The 14376-nt window shown below is 42.3% G+C and overlaps 1 protein-coding gene across 2 annotated transcripts in view; it reads right to left on the bottom strand.

The window, feature by feature from the left end:
* Positions 1-10707, bottom strand: part of LOC110490131 (segment polarity protein dishevelled homolog DVL-2) — a 34090-nt gene extending 23383 nt beyond the window's left edge. Inside the window, exon 1 of one of the 2 annotated variants that reach the window (XM_021563323.3) lies at positions 10209-10707. In XM_021563323.3, the coding sequence (XP_021418998.1) occupies positions 10209-10369 (161 nt within the window). In that variant the 5' untranslated portion in view covers positions 10370-10707. The remainder of the gene's footprint in view (positions 1-10208) is intronic. The other variant, XM_021563324.3, reaches the window with a different exon arrangement.
* Between the last annotated feature and the right edge of the window lie 3669 nt (positions 10708-14376).

Raw genomic sequence — 14376 nt, forward strand, 5'->3', positions numbered from 1 at the left:
TCACTAGGTCCCCCCGTGTGGTTCTGGGATTTTTGCTCACCGTTCTTGTGATCATTTTGACCACATGGGGTGAGATCTTGCGTGGAGCCCCAGATCGAGGGAGATTATCAGTGGTCTTGTATGTCTTCCATTTCCTAATAATTGCTCCCACAGTTGATTTCTTCAAACCAAGCTGCTTACCTATTGCAGAGTCAGTCTTCCCAGCCTGGTGCAGGTCTACAATTTTGTTTCTGGTGTCCCTTGACAGCTCTTTGGTCTTGGTCATAGTGGAGTTTGGAGTGTGACTGTTTGAACTCCACTATGACCAAGACCAAAGAGCTGTGTGTGTCTTTTATACTGATAACAAGTTCAAACAGGTGCCATTAATACAGGTAACGAGTGGAGGACAGAGGAGCCTCTTAAAGAAGAAGTTACAGGTCTGTGAGAGCCAGAAATCTTGCTTGTTTGTAGGTGACCAAATACTTATTTTCCACCATACACAGTAAAGTTTGAATTAATGCTTACGAGCCTACTGCTGCCTACCATCGCTCAGACTGCTCTATCAAATCATAGACTTAATTATAATATAATTATCACAGAAATACGAGCCTTTGTCATTAAAATGGTCTAATCCGGAAACTAATTTCGAAAACAAAACGTTTATTCTTTCAGTGAAATATGGAACCGTTCCGTATTTTATCAAAACGGGTGGCAACCCTAAATTTAAATATTGCTGTTACATTGCACAACCTTCAATGTTATGTCATAATTATGTAAAATTCTGGCAAATAGTTCGCAACGAGCCAGGCGGCCCAAACTGTTGCATATATGCAATGAACGCAGAGAAGTGTCACAATTTCCCTAGTTAAATTAATGTTAGCAGGCAATATTAACTAAATATCTAGGTTTAAAAATAATATACTTCTGTGTATTGATTTAAGGCAAAATATGTTTATGGTTAGGTACATTTGTGCAACGATTGTGCTTTTTTCGCGAATGCGCCTTTGTTAAATCATCACCTGTTTGGCGAAGTATGCTGTGATTGGATGATAAATTAACAGGCACCGCATTGATTATATGCAACGCAGGACAAGCTAGATAACCTAGTAATATCGTCAACTACATGTAGTTAACTAGTGATTATGTGAAGATTGATTGTTTATAAGTTAAGTTTAATGCTAGCTAGCAACTTACCTTGGCTCCTTGCTGCTCTCGCGTAACGGGTGGTCAGCCTTCCACACAGTATCCTAGTGGAATGCAATGTAATCGGCCATAAATGGTGTCCAAAAACTCTGTTTACCGATTGTTATGAAAACTTGAAATCGGTCCTAATTAATTGGTTGACCTCTAATAGAGCTCCATTTTAATGGATTGGTCTGCCTATCCAGGTGAGAGACGCAGATTCAGTCTCAACCTTCAAGTCTTTATTGAAGACTCATCTCTTCAGTAGGTCTTATGATTGAGTGTAGTCTGGCTCAGTGGTGTGAAGGTGAACGGAAAGGCAATGGAGCTACGAACCGCCCTTGCGGTAACTGCCTAGCCGGTTCCCCTCTCTCCACTGGGATTCTCTCCCTCTAACTCTATCATAGGGGCTGAGTCACTTGCTTACTGGTGCTCTTCCTTGCCGTCCCTAGGAGGGGTGCATCACTTGAGTGGGTTGAGTCACTGACGCGATCTTTCTGTCTGGGTTGGTGCCCCCCTCGGGTTTGTGCCGTGGTGGAAGATCTTCGTGGGCTATATTTGACCTTGTCTCAGGGTAGTAAGTTGATGGTTGAAGATATCCCTTTAGTGGTGTGGGGGCTGTGCTTTGGCAAAGTGGGTGGGGTTATATCCTGCCTGGTTGGCCCTGTCCGGGGGTATCATCGGACGGGGCCACAGTGTCTCCCGGCCCCTCCTGTCTCAGCCTCCAGTATTTATGCTGCAATAGTTTGTGTGTTGGGGGGCTAGGGTCAGTGTGTTATATCTGGAGTATTTCTCCTGTCTTGTGTCCTGTGTGAATTTAAGTATGCTCTCCCTCACTCAGAGGACCTGAGCCCTAGGACCATGCCTCAGGAGTACCTGGCCTGATGACTTCTTGCTGTCCCCAGTCCACTTAGTCGTGCTGCTGCTCCAGATTCAACTGTTCTGCCTGCGGCTATGGAACCCTGACCTGTTCACCGGACATGCTACCTGTCCCAGACCTGCTGTTTTCAACTCTCTCCCTCTACCGCACCTGCTGTCTCTAACGCTGAATGATCGGCTATGAAAAGCCAACTGACATTTACTCCTGACGTGCTGACCTGTTGCATCCTCTACAACAAATTCTTATTATTTGACCCTGCTTTTCATCTATGAACATTTCTAACAGTACATGGCCAAGATGTTCAATCTCCACCCGGCACAGCCAGAAGAGGACTGGCCACCCCTCAGAGCCTGGTTCCTCTCTAGGTTCCTACCTAGATTCCTGCCTTCCTAGGGAGTTTTTCCTAGCCACCGTGCTTCTACATCTGCATTGCTTGGTGTTTGGGGTTTTAGGCTGGTTTCTGTAAAGCACTTTGTGACATCAGCTGATGTAAGAAGGGCTTTATAAATACATGTGATTGAGTGAGTCCCGCACCTTGAAAGCGGGAGTGCTACCCTTTAGCTCAGTGTGGATGTTGCTTGTATTCCATGGCTTCTGGTTGGGGCATGTATGTACAGTGACTGTGGGGACGACGTCCTCGAATGCACTTATTGATGAAGCCAGTGACTGATGTGGTGTACTCCTCAATGCCATTGGAATAATCCCGGAACGTATTCCAGTCTGTGCTAGCATAACAGTCCTGTAGCTTAGCATCTGCTTCATATGACCACTTTCTTATTGACCGAGTCACTGGTGCTTCCTGCTTTAGTTTGTGCTTGTAAGCAGGAATCAGGAGGATAGAATTAAGGTCAGATTTGCCAAATGGAGGACGGGGAGAGCTTTGTACGTGTCTGTGTGTGTGGAGTAAAGGTGGTCTAGAGATTTTTTCCCCTCTGGTTGTACATTTAACATACTGGTAGAAATTAGGTAAAACTGATTTGAGTTTCCCTGCATTAAAGTCCCCGGCCACTAGGAGCACCACCTGGACGAGCGTTTTCCTGTTTGCTTATGGCCGTATACAGCTCATTGAGTACAAATATGCATAGGCCACCGCCCTAGTCTTAACAGAGGCCGCTGTTCTATCCTGACGAAAAAGCTTAAAACCCGCCAGCTGTATGTTACTCATGTTGTCGTTCTGCCGACTCTGTGAATCATAAGATATTACAGTTAATGTCCCGTTGGTAGGATATACGTGCTCGTAGTTCGTCTATTTGATTATCGATTGATTGTAAATGGACTAATAGGATCGATGGTAAAGGTAGATTACCCTCTCGGCGACAGATCCTTACAAGGCACCCGGACCTGTGTCCACGATACCTCTGTCTTTTCCTCCTGTGAATGACTGGGATGAGGGCCTTGTCGGGTGTCTGGAGTAAATCCTTCCCATCCGACTTGTTGAAGAATAATTCCTCCAGTACAGGGTGAGTAATCACTGCCCTGATATTAAGAAGCTCTTTTCGGTCATAAGACACGGTGGCAGAAACATCTACAAGTTAAATAACGCAAAAAAAAACATACAAAATAGCACAATTCGTTATTGGGTCGTAAAACAGCGGCCATCTATTTCGGCGCCATTATCATAAATTATTTATCATTATTATACAGATCGTTGAGTGCGGTCTTAGGGCTAGCATGGGTTCAGAGCAAATGCCATTGATTATGTTATGAACAGAGGAACACAGCATTAGCCATGGCAAAATACATTGAACATTTCCAGCAATTCTTCAAAACAGCAACATGTTCTTTCTGCTCAATGAAAGTGTTGAATTGCATAAAATAGCAAAATTCTCTACGCCGCCAAGATACTTTTCTAACTAATGGACTGTTAGTTTACACTTCCTCTTACAATGAACTGTGGGAAGGTCACAGTAATGAAATATTCTACCAAATCTATTAAATTTAAAATGCTGATTACTTCTACTAGCCATTATCATTCACAAGATGGACAGAGAAGGCACCACAGGTTCCAAAGTGGTGTGTCAAAATTCGTACGCATCTTCTGGGGCCTGGAGTTTTTCCTGAAAATCATAACCTGGTCAGGTAAAACTCAGTCCTACTCGTAAGCTTTAACAGGGTCTAATGTAACTTTTCCCCCTCACTGGACTGGACATGGTGTAGTTTTTAAATGCATTGGGGTCATGCAGAGCCTATAGGTTACCTGCTTCCTCTCTATATGCAGCTATTAATAGGCAATATTTTATTATATTTGTTAGCATTAAAAGGCTATTTAATATAATTTAGCAATGTAAGTCGTTACTCTACTCTTTAGAATTGCATTATATTAATTTCATTTATTTTTGTTTCTAAAGTATGTCATTGAGATTGAGATCTCAAAATATCACGCTGCCCCTTTAAGACAATTGCGTTCGAAATGACATCTACCTGGCTACAGCAGGCTAACCAAGACAAATGCTAATGTGTTTTTGTAGGTTTCTTTTTGCAGACTCAACAGTCACCAGCATATTGATAGAATGTTCACTATTGTAAGTTAACTTTCGTAAAATCACAGGTACATTTTGAACTGGAATACAAAAATGCGCTGACAAGTAGGCTATCTGGCCATGTTGGTGCTACTGCTTTGAAAGTGGTGTGCAGATTGAAAAGCAGGCCTACTGGGGCAAATGCTGTCGTCTTGCCACATGTTTTCTGGCGGCTCTGCCTGAATATAAGACACGTTTGTTTTTTTTGGTAACATATCATGGGAGAGGGTCCCTGGCCAAGAACGTTTCAAAACCCTTGCTCTAGAGCGTGTTAGTATTTATATTGTACAGTTACGGGCTATTATCTTCACTTGCAAATAAAACGCCTCACTCTGGTCAAGATCTGCTGTTGTCTCACTTCAAATCCAACTGCATGGTCAATTTCACAGGCGTCTAAATTATATTGAGGTAAAGAAAAATACCATGCATAATGTTCTGCAACTTTACTGAATGGCTTTGACACATTTTTGAAGGGAATTAAGTAGGGCTGCGCGATATCTAATTTATTTTAATTCATGTTTTTGCGCAATATTCCAAAATACTCATAGTTTTATTATTTTTATGAGTATTTACGGCCGCTTGTTCTCGTTGTATTTTTAGTCTCACATCTTTCGCTCCTTCTGTGCTGTGTGCACCTCCACATTTACACCAGAGATCTATATACTGTATAACGAAGAGATGCACATCTCCGCCCTAACAAAGGAAGTTGTTGTCCCAAAGGCGGGAAGGCAGGCGACAAGATTAGGTCCAAAATAAACCCATAGAACACATTGGGCTTATTTTGAACAGATTTTAGCTTGAGTGGAACCTCTCGCTTCGTATTTTCCTCTATGGTTTACACACATCAAGCCCCTCCCCCTGCCTCTCACGCCAACAAAATTGAGAGATTACAATTTCCTCTCTGACAAGCAGTTTCAACTCACTATCTGCATTTGATGTTCAGTCCGACAGGTCATATGGACAAACACATTGAGACATTATTTTACTGTAATAGAGAACTTTAACAAAACCCTTTATATGTGTCAACTACTCAAATTGCGTGCAGAGCAGACAACTAAAACGAAAGTATAAATGAATATTGAATCTGGAAAATGTATGCTCAATTTGTCACGCACGGCATTGGGGTACTGCTAGCAGCATTTTAGCCAAAGACTTATACTAGTTGTCTGGTCTTTTATAAATGTGCAATAAGCATAAAAATGATATATGGAAATGGAAACTCGTTCTCTTTCTGAGAAATAAGCTGGGCCACTTGATTTCAAAATCTGAACAAAGTGGACAGCCTAAAATGCTTTTCAAACAGTTAGAGACAGACAGATTGTTGAGACCTGTGTTAATTTTCTATAGCTTAATGCCTACTACAAGAAGTGAGTCAATATTAGTGAATGTGCATTGTTTTAGTTAAATTTGTAACAAAAACGGGCATTTTCATAGACTTGAAAGCCAGATCAGGGATTAAGGCAAAAAAAAAGAAAAGCGGGTTTGTCAAATTCGTCATTGGAACTACTCGATATGATTGGTCATATAAAAACCTTGGGACCCAAATGCATAATGAGTGCTCTCATACCCCCTTGTGGTGGTCTGAAGCAATGACGCTGTGACGCTGGGTACCTCTAAGTCCGGCGGTGTAAGCTCGCAACTTTTAAAGGAGGAACCACTAATATGGTGGTGAGCAACGACGCTTTTCTTAGGCTGCGTTTACAGAGGCAGCCTAATTGTTTGTAAAAGACTTGATTGTTCAAAAAAACAAATAATTGGGGATACGATCAGAATAGGGACGCCTGTGTAAACGCAGCCACAGAGACTAGAGAAAGTTGTGTAGTTGTACATGGTAACAGGCAGCTAGCTACAGGACGTTGTAGAGCAGACATATTGAAAGCCTACATTCTCTCCATTACGGTCTTCCCACCCATTTGTCTCATAGCCTAATGAATGTCAGCAGTCCATAAGTTAAAAGTACAGTCAGTATAGCTCGCTGTATTATCCAGGAGATAATTAGCCTGTTGTAGATGGGAGGGAATTTAACTTACCAGGGAGGCCAGCACTCAAACTAATGGCATAATAAGATTTGTCTGAGGTAGAAAATAACTTTTCTATGGTGTGTGTGTGTGTATAAGGGTTTCCTTTAGGAAAATGTGGCGCCGGACAAATTTAACGGACCCATATGCATTGGGTGCATAACCCATTAGGGCATCCACTCACAGCATGTACAGCATGACAAAAATCACATATAGATTATGGTAATTTCTTAACAGAACATGCAATCCTGTAATGAAGCATTTTAAAGCAATTTGCGGAAAACCCTAAACAGCACACTTGAGTGGTTCCATATGGGATAAAAATGAAAATCTCTATTAGGAACTTAGTGGGAATCTAAAGATGCAACAACTAGAATGGGTTGCTAATATGACTAGGATTGTGCCTTTGGCTTCTGGACAACGGAAGAAAGTTGATATGAAAACCAATAGAACAGTAGAGAAATTGCATATCGGGAACATGCCGACCAAACCAGACGCAAAATAAATGTACACTTACACTACCGTTCAAAAGTTTGGTGTCACTTAGAAACCTATAGACCAAGAAGAATGATGGTCAAATGCATTTCCGTTAAATGGTATTTGCATCAATGCAAAATTATTTTTTAAAACCATTTCCTACAATTCTTCACAGGGGGAATCGATATTTTTGAAATTAAAACAAATTTTATTCGGTTCTGCCACAAATTATATGAACGAGTAAATCTATTTTTAGAATACAAGGCGAGACAAATACGTGTACATTTATCTAGGCCTACACGCCAACAGTGCCTTATGTATCATAACCATTAAAGATAAATTGCCCCATACAGTGGGGCAAAAAAAGTATTTAGTCAGCCACCAATTGTGCAAGTTCTCCCACTTAAAAAGATGAGGCCTGTAATTTTCATCATAGGTACACTTCAACTATGACAGACAAAATGAGAAGAAAAAAAATCCAGAAAAATCACACTGTAGGATTTTAATGAATTTGCAAATTATGGTGGAAAATAAGTATTTGGTCACCTACAAACAAGCAAGATTTCTGGCACTCACAGACCTGTAACTTCTTCTTTAAGAGGCTCCTCTGTCCTCCACTCATTACCTGTATTAATGGCACCTGTTTGAACTTGTTATCAGTATAAAAAACCTGTCCACAACCTCAAAAAGTCACACTCCAAACTCCACTATGGCCAATACCAAAGAGCTGTCAAAGGACACCAGAAACAAAATTGTAGACCTGCACCAGGCTGTGAAGACTGAATCTGCAATAGGTAAGCAGCTTGGTTTGAAGAAATCAACTGTGGGAGCAATTATTAGGAAATGGAAGACATACAAGACCACTGATAATCTCCCTCGATCTGGGGCTCCACGCAAGATCTCACCCCATGGGATCAAAATGATCACGGTGAGCAAAAATCCCAGAACCACACCAGACCTAGTGAATGACCTGCAGAGAGCTGGGACCAAAGTAACAAAGCCTACCATCAGGCCCTGGGTTCCTCCTAATGCAAGACAATGCTAGACCTCATGTGGCTGGAGTGTGTCAGCAGTTCCTGCAAGAGGAAGGCATTGATGCTATGGACTGGCCCGCCCGTTCCCCAGACCCGAATCCAATTGAGCACAACTGGGACATCATGTCTATCTCCATCCACCAACGCCACGTTGCACCACAGACTGTCCAGGAGTTGGCGGATGCTTTAGTCCAGGTCTGGGAGGAGATCCCTCAGGAGACCATCCGCCACCTCATCAGGAGCATGACCAGGCATTGTAGGGATGTCATACAGGCATGTGGAGGCCACACACACTACTGAGCCTCATTTTGACTTGTTTTAAGGACATTACATCAAAGTTGGATCAGCCTGTAGTGTGGTTTTCCACTTTAATTTTGAGTGTGACTCCAAATCCAGACCTCCATGGGTTGATAAATTTGATTTCCATTGATCATTTTTGTGTGATTTTGTTGTCAGCACATTCAACTATGTAAAGAAAAAAATATTCATTCAGATTTAGGATGTGTTATTTTAGTGTTCCCTTTATTTTTTTGAGCAGTATGTATGTATGTATGTATGTATGTGTGTGTGTGTGTAAAAAAAATAAATAATTGACATTACTTCAAAACAGACTAGTGCAAAACATTACTTATCATTGGAAATGAAAAATTACCCAATTGATCATGATATTTTTCTGATAAAAAAGTGGGGGTGCTAAAACATGCACCCTGATTTTGAACGTGGGGATGCAGCTCCTCCATCGCTCAGGCGCCTGTGTGTGTGTTTTCAATGGTTGAAGTTGCTAAATCATGGCGGTCATGCTTTAAATGGCTGGAACTGTGAATGTGTAAATCTAACCTCGGGCAGAGCAGGAAAGGCTCATTTGTTAAAGAGAATAGTCGACAGTCTGTGGCAGAGTGTTTTCTCCTGACTCTACTTAAGGGTCGAGAAGGAATGGGGTTTAGGTGAGGAGGAAGTGCAGCTGCTGTGAAGAGGGGAGAGTTCTGGCACTTAGCCCAAACACCGAGATTGCATTCCCAAATGGCACCATATTCACTATAGTGCACTACTTTTTTTGCACTACCCATAGGGCACTGGCCAAAAGTAGTGCACTATATAGGGAATAGGGTGCCATTTGTGACGTATTCAAACAGAGGGATAGAAACACTGAAGACCCCCAGAGATGTATAGGCTACAGAACATCCTCTGTTTAAACAGTGCTGTTGAATAGGGAGTTGTGCATTTGTTTAATTTGCCTCTCACAAGAAAATATATTATTGGGACAGTAAAAACACGTAGAATATCTAAATATAGACCCATGTTCAATTAGCTGATCATGATATGCCTCCAGTCTAACTATTGGTTATTACTATATAATTAGGCCTACATATTAATATATGATTATACTTTCAAGGACAGAAATAAGGATTCAGGGGTGAATGAAGGAGGCTGTTGAATAGCTACATAATGTGTGAATAAAATACTTTCATTTTAGGTTCTCTAAAGTGCACCAATTCACTGGATCCTAACTTGTTTGGATAGCTGTTACAATCAGTTACTTTGTGTCTCACTAAGAGAGCCATACTTGTTACATTGTTGCCAAAAGTTTGCAACATTGCTGTAACTCAGTCATAGCCAACTAAACTCCACGATTTAAGATCGAGTTGAGCCCCCACTAGTGTGGGAAGACTGGGGTTCTAAATGCGTGCTGAAATTCCTAGTTTTTTACAAAAACGTCGTTTTATATTTAATTTCGGTGCTCCAATCCGCTAACACCAGTTGTTCACGTGGAGTTGACGGCTCCTCAGTGGTGCCTTTTCAGAATGCTCATTTACATTCCGGAGGATGATGCTGGCCCTGGCATTATTAGAGACTAAAAAGCGACCTTGTGCACCAAGTCAGCAGTTTATCACAGTAAAAACAACATCTCCAGCAATAGTTCCTGGTCAACTGACATGGGACACGTTAGGAAGCAATATCTGAATAGCAGTGTGCCATTTCCTTGTCGAATAATTCAATTCATGCCTCGTGACAGAAATGACTTCTGTCCAACATCAATTAGCCTAGGCCATTTAAGACAACCCGTAGCTGGAGTAGCAAACCAGCTTCAAAGCATCATCACATTAACAACCGTCCTTACCCGAAATCCTGATCCATAGATTTGAAGAAAAATTTAAAATTCGGCTTGTTCAAAACTTGTTTGAAATCCAAAAGTGTTATGTCTTCCGAAGGAATAGGGATCTTCACCAGATACGGCGTCTCCTCCTCGTCTATGTGGTAGATTATTTTGGTTTCCGCCATTTCACCAGCCTTTTTCGGTCCCTCAGAACTTTACACACCGAGTAGAACAGTACGAGTGGACGAGGTCTGACCGTAAAGTTACCCTCTCAGCAAACTATTCTACTTCTGAAATCGCGACCATTTAAATGTTTCGGTTGGTTGGTTCCTTGCAGCTGTCCTTGCATACATTAATTATTCGGTCGCTTTCCAGTTTGTGTTAGATAGTTTAATTCCCTCAGGTACGCTGAAATTCGTACAGTTTCCAACAACTTTTTAGGTATGAACTGGGTAGGGAAAGAGGGGGCACAAAGCTATCCCTGCACTGCCAGTAGCCAACGCGGCGTGTGACGTTATAGGCTACATAGGCGTATCTTTACGCCCCTACATCCCCTTCCCTGCTCGGGACATCCAACTGAAATCCCAGCAGATAGCCTAGTAGTATATAGGCCTACTCATGATAGGACTTTCACATGGTACAATAAAATAGTCTTGTACCCGATGTAAAAAAAATATTCCATATTATTAAAGCTTATCCAATGCTCTGATATATAGGATTTGACCCAGCCTGCCTTCACAGATGCATACAATGACAAAACAGAATGCTTTAAGACTGATTGGCATCTGTCAATTAGGTCTATCAAAGACAAATCACATTAACTCTGTGTAATAAGAAATATATACACTGCTCAAAAAAATAAAGGGAACACTTAAACAACACAATGTAACTCCAAGTCAATCACACTTCTGTGAAATCAAACTGTCCACTTAGGAAACAACACTGATTGACAATACATTTCACATGCTGTTGTGCAAATGGAATAGATAACAGGTGGAAATTATAGGCAATTAGCAAGACACCCCCAATAAAGGAGTGGTTCTGCAGGTGGTGACTAAAGGCTTTGTTACTTTGGTCCCAGCTCTCTGCAGGTCATTCACTAGGTCCCCCCGTGTGGTTCTGGGATTTTTGCTCACCGTTCTTGTGATCATTTTGACCCCACGGGGTGAGATCTTGCGTGGAGCCCCAGATCGAGGGAGATTATCAGTGGTCTTGTCTGTCTTCCATATCTTAATAATTGCTCCCACAGTTGATTTCTTCAAACCAAGCTGCTTACCTATTGCAGATTCAGTCTTCCCAGCCTGGTGCAGGTCTACAATTTTGTTTCTGGTGTCCTTTGACAGCTCTTTGGTCTTGGCCATAGTGGAGTTTGGAGTGTGACTTTGAGGTTGTGGACAGGTGTTTTTTATACTGATAACAAGTTCAAACAGGTGCCATTAATACAGGTAACGAGTGGAGGACAAGAGGAGCCTCTTAAAGAAGAAGTTACAGGTCTGTGAGAGCCAGAAATCTTGCTTGTTTGTAGGTGACCAAATACTTATTTTCCACCATAATTTGCAAATAAATTCATTAAAAATCCTACAATGTGATTTTCTGGATTTTTTTTCTCATTTTGTCTGTCATAGTTGAAGTGTAACTATGATGAAAATTACAGGCCTCTCTCATCTTTTTAAGTGGGAGAACTTGCACAATTGGTGACTGACTAAATACTTTTTTGCCCCACTGTAACTCCAAGTCAATCACACTTCTGTGAAATCAAACTGTCCACTTAGGAAGCAACACTGATTGACAAATTCCACATGCTGTTGTGCAAATGGAATAGACAACAGGTGGAAATTATAGGCAATTAGCAAGACACCTCCAATTAAGGAGTGGTTCTGCAGGTGGTAACCACAGACCACTTCTCAGTTCCTATGCTTCCTGGCTGGTGTTTTGGTCACTTTTGAATGCTGGCCATGCACTCTAGTGGTAGCATGAGACGGAGTCTACAACCCACACAAGTGGCTCAAGTAGTGCAGCTCATCCAGGATGGCACATCAATGCGAGCTGTGGCAAGAAGGTTTGCTGTGTCTGTCAGCGTAGTGTCCAGAGCATGGAGGCGCTACCAGGAGATAGGCCAGTACATCAGGAGACGTGGAGGAGGCCGTAGGAGGGCAACAACCCTCAACCCTGGTATGAGGGCCCAACGTCCACAGGTGGGGGTTGTGCTTACAGCCCAACACCGTGCAGGACGTTTGGCATTTGCCAGAGAACACCAAGATTGGCAAGTTCGCCACTGGCGCCCTGTGCTCTTCACAGATGAAAGCAGGTTCACACTGAGCACATGTGACAGACGTGACAGAGTCTGGAGACGCTGTGGAGAACGTTCTGCTGCCTGCAACATCCTCCAGCATGACCGGTTTGGCAGTGGGTCAGTCATGGTGTGGGGTGGCATTTCTTTGGGGGGCCGCACAGCCCTCCATGTGCTCGCCAGAGGTAGCCTGACTGCCATTAGGTACCGAGATGAGATCCTCAGACCCTGGGTTCCTCCTAATGCAAGACAATGCTAGACCTCATGTGGCTGGAGTGTGTCAGCAGTTCCTGCAAGAGGAAGGCATTGATGCTATGGACTGGCCCGCCCGTTCTGGGAGGAGATCCCTCAGGAGACCATCCTCCACCTCATCAGGAGCATGACCAGGCGTTGTAGGGAGGTCATACTGGCACGTGGAGGCCACACACACTACTGAGCCTCATTTTGACTTGTTTTAAGGACATTACATCAAAGTTTGATCAGTCTGTAGTGTGACTTTCCACTTTAATTTTGAGTGTGACTCCAAGTGCAGACCTCCATGGGTTGATAAATTTGATTCCCATTGATCATTTTTGTGTGATTTTGTTGTCAGCACATTCAACTATGTAAAGAAAAAAGTATTTAATAAGAATATTTCATTCATTCAGATCTAGGATGTGTTATTTTAGTGTTACCTTTATTTTTTTGAGCAGTGTGTAATGATTAAATGATGTATACATTTAAAGTAATGATAGGACTATATCTAACACAATTCTACCCTGTCTCTGTATAATGATGAAGAATGTTTGTCCATAAGAAAGAGGGACTGTTAGCAGGCAAGAAACTGTGGCAGACAACTTGTGACCACTGTGAAACTGATAACAGGGAAGGAAGTCTCCCCACCTAGGGAGAAAGATTGGGCTTGCAGTAGATTGTGTAACATGTGGCAGGATGTGATAAGCAATGTAGGAGAAGACTTGTAAACTATATTATCATTGTCTGAGAGGAGGGACATTTATGACGAAATGGGAGATATATAAACCAATGTACATGATATGATTGGTAGAGCTCTCGTAAATAAACGTTGCTGACTATTGTAGACTGGCCTCTGCCTGTTTAATTTCAACAAGAACCTTACAAATTCTTGGTAACAGACCGAGTTGTTTAATTGAAGTTCGGTTTATGAACATTCAGAACATAATTCTTGTAACACCATTCTACATCTGATCGTACACCAGGCCCACAGCCTGGGAGGACAGGACAAGACCATTCAACACACCTTGTGTGTTGGAAAATCTTGTACACCTATGCACTTCTCTGCAGCTGCCACCACAACATATATTTTCTGTGGTTTATGTTCCATTTCTGCAGTACAGTTAATAACCATGGCTATGAATGCTAAGAAGCCAACCTTACTGAAACGTGTTATTTCCAATCTCTATTGGCCTCGGCCTACTCATAGAGAGCCTCTTAGGATCCCTCGCCCTGAACCCATCTTCCTCTAAGACTCTCTTCACTGCCTCCTCATACGATACCTTTTGAACTACACTGATCCTGTCAACATCAACCAGCCTTTCTCTCACCAGACACTTCTGATCTCCAGCACCATGAGTACCACTACAGTTAACACACACAACTTTTTCCACAGATACTACACATTCCTTTGTCTCATGCCCTAATGCATACTTCTCACATCTAGGAATCTCCCTCCTACACATAGTCATAAGCTTGGCACAGAAAACACCATAATGGATTCGGGACAAAAACTCTCACGGGATAACTGACCCATCCTAACTTGACTTTGTTGGGTAAAGACTATGCGTCAAAACTCCTCAGGACAGACAGTATCCGTTTCACCACGCTCTCCACCGGGTCTGTGTCGCACCAAGCGACATGAGTCACAAACACCAGGAATCCTCCATT

This window comes from Oncorhynchus mykiss, chromosome 15, assembly GCF_057628025.1.
Source record: "Oncorhynchus mykiss isolate SJ-2025 chromosome 15, ASM5762802v1, whole genome shotgun sequence".
NCBI classification, from domain to species: domain Eukaryota; kingdom Metazoa; phylum Chordata; class Actinopteri; order Salmoniformes; family Salmonidae; genus Oncorhynchus; species Oncorhynchus mykiss.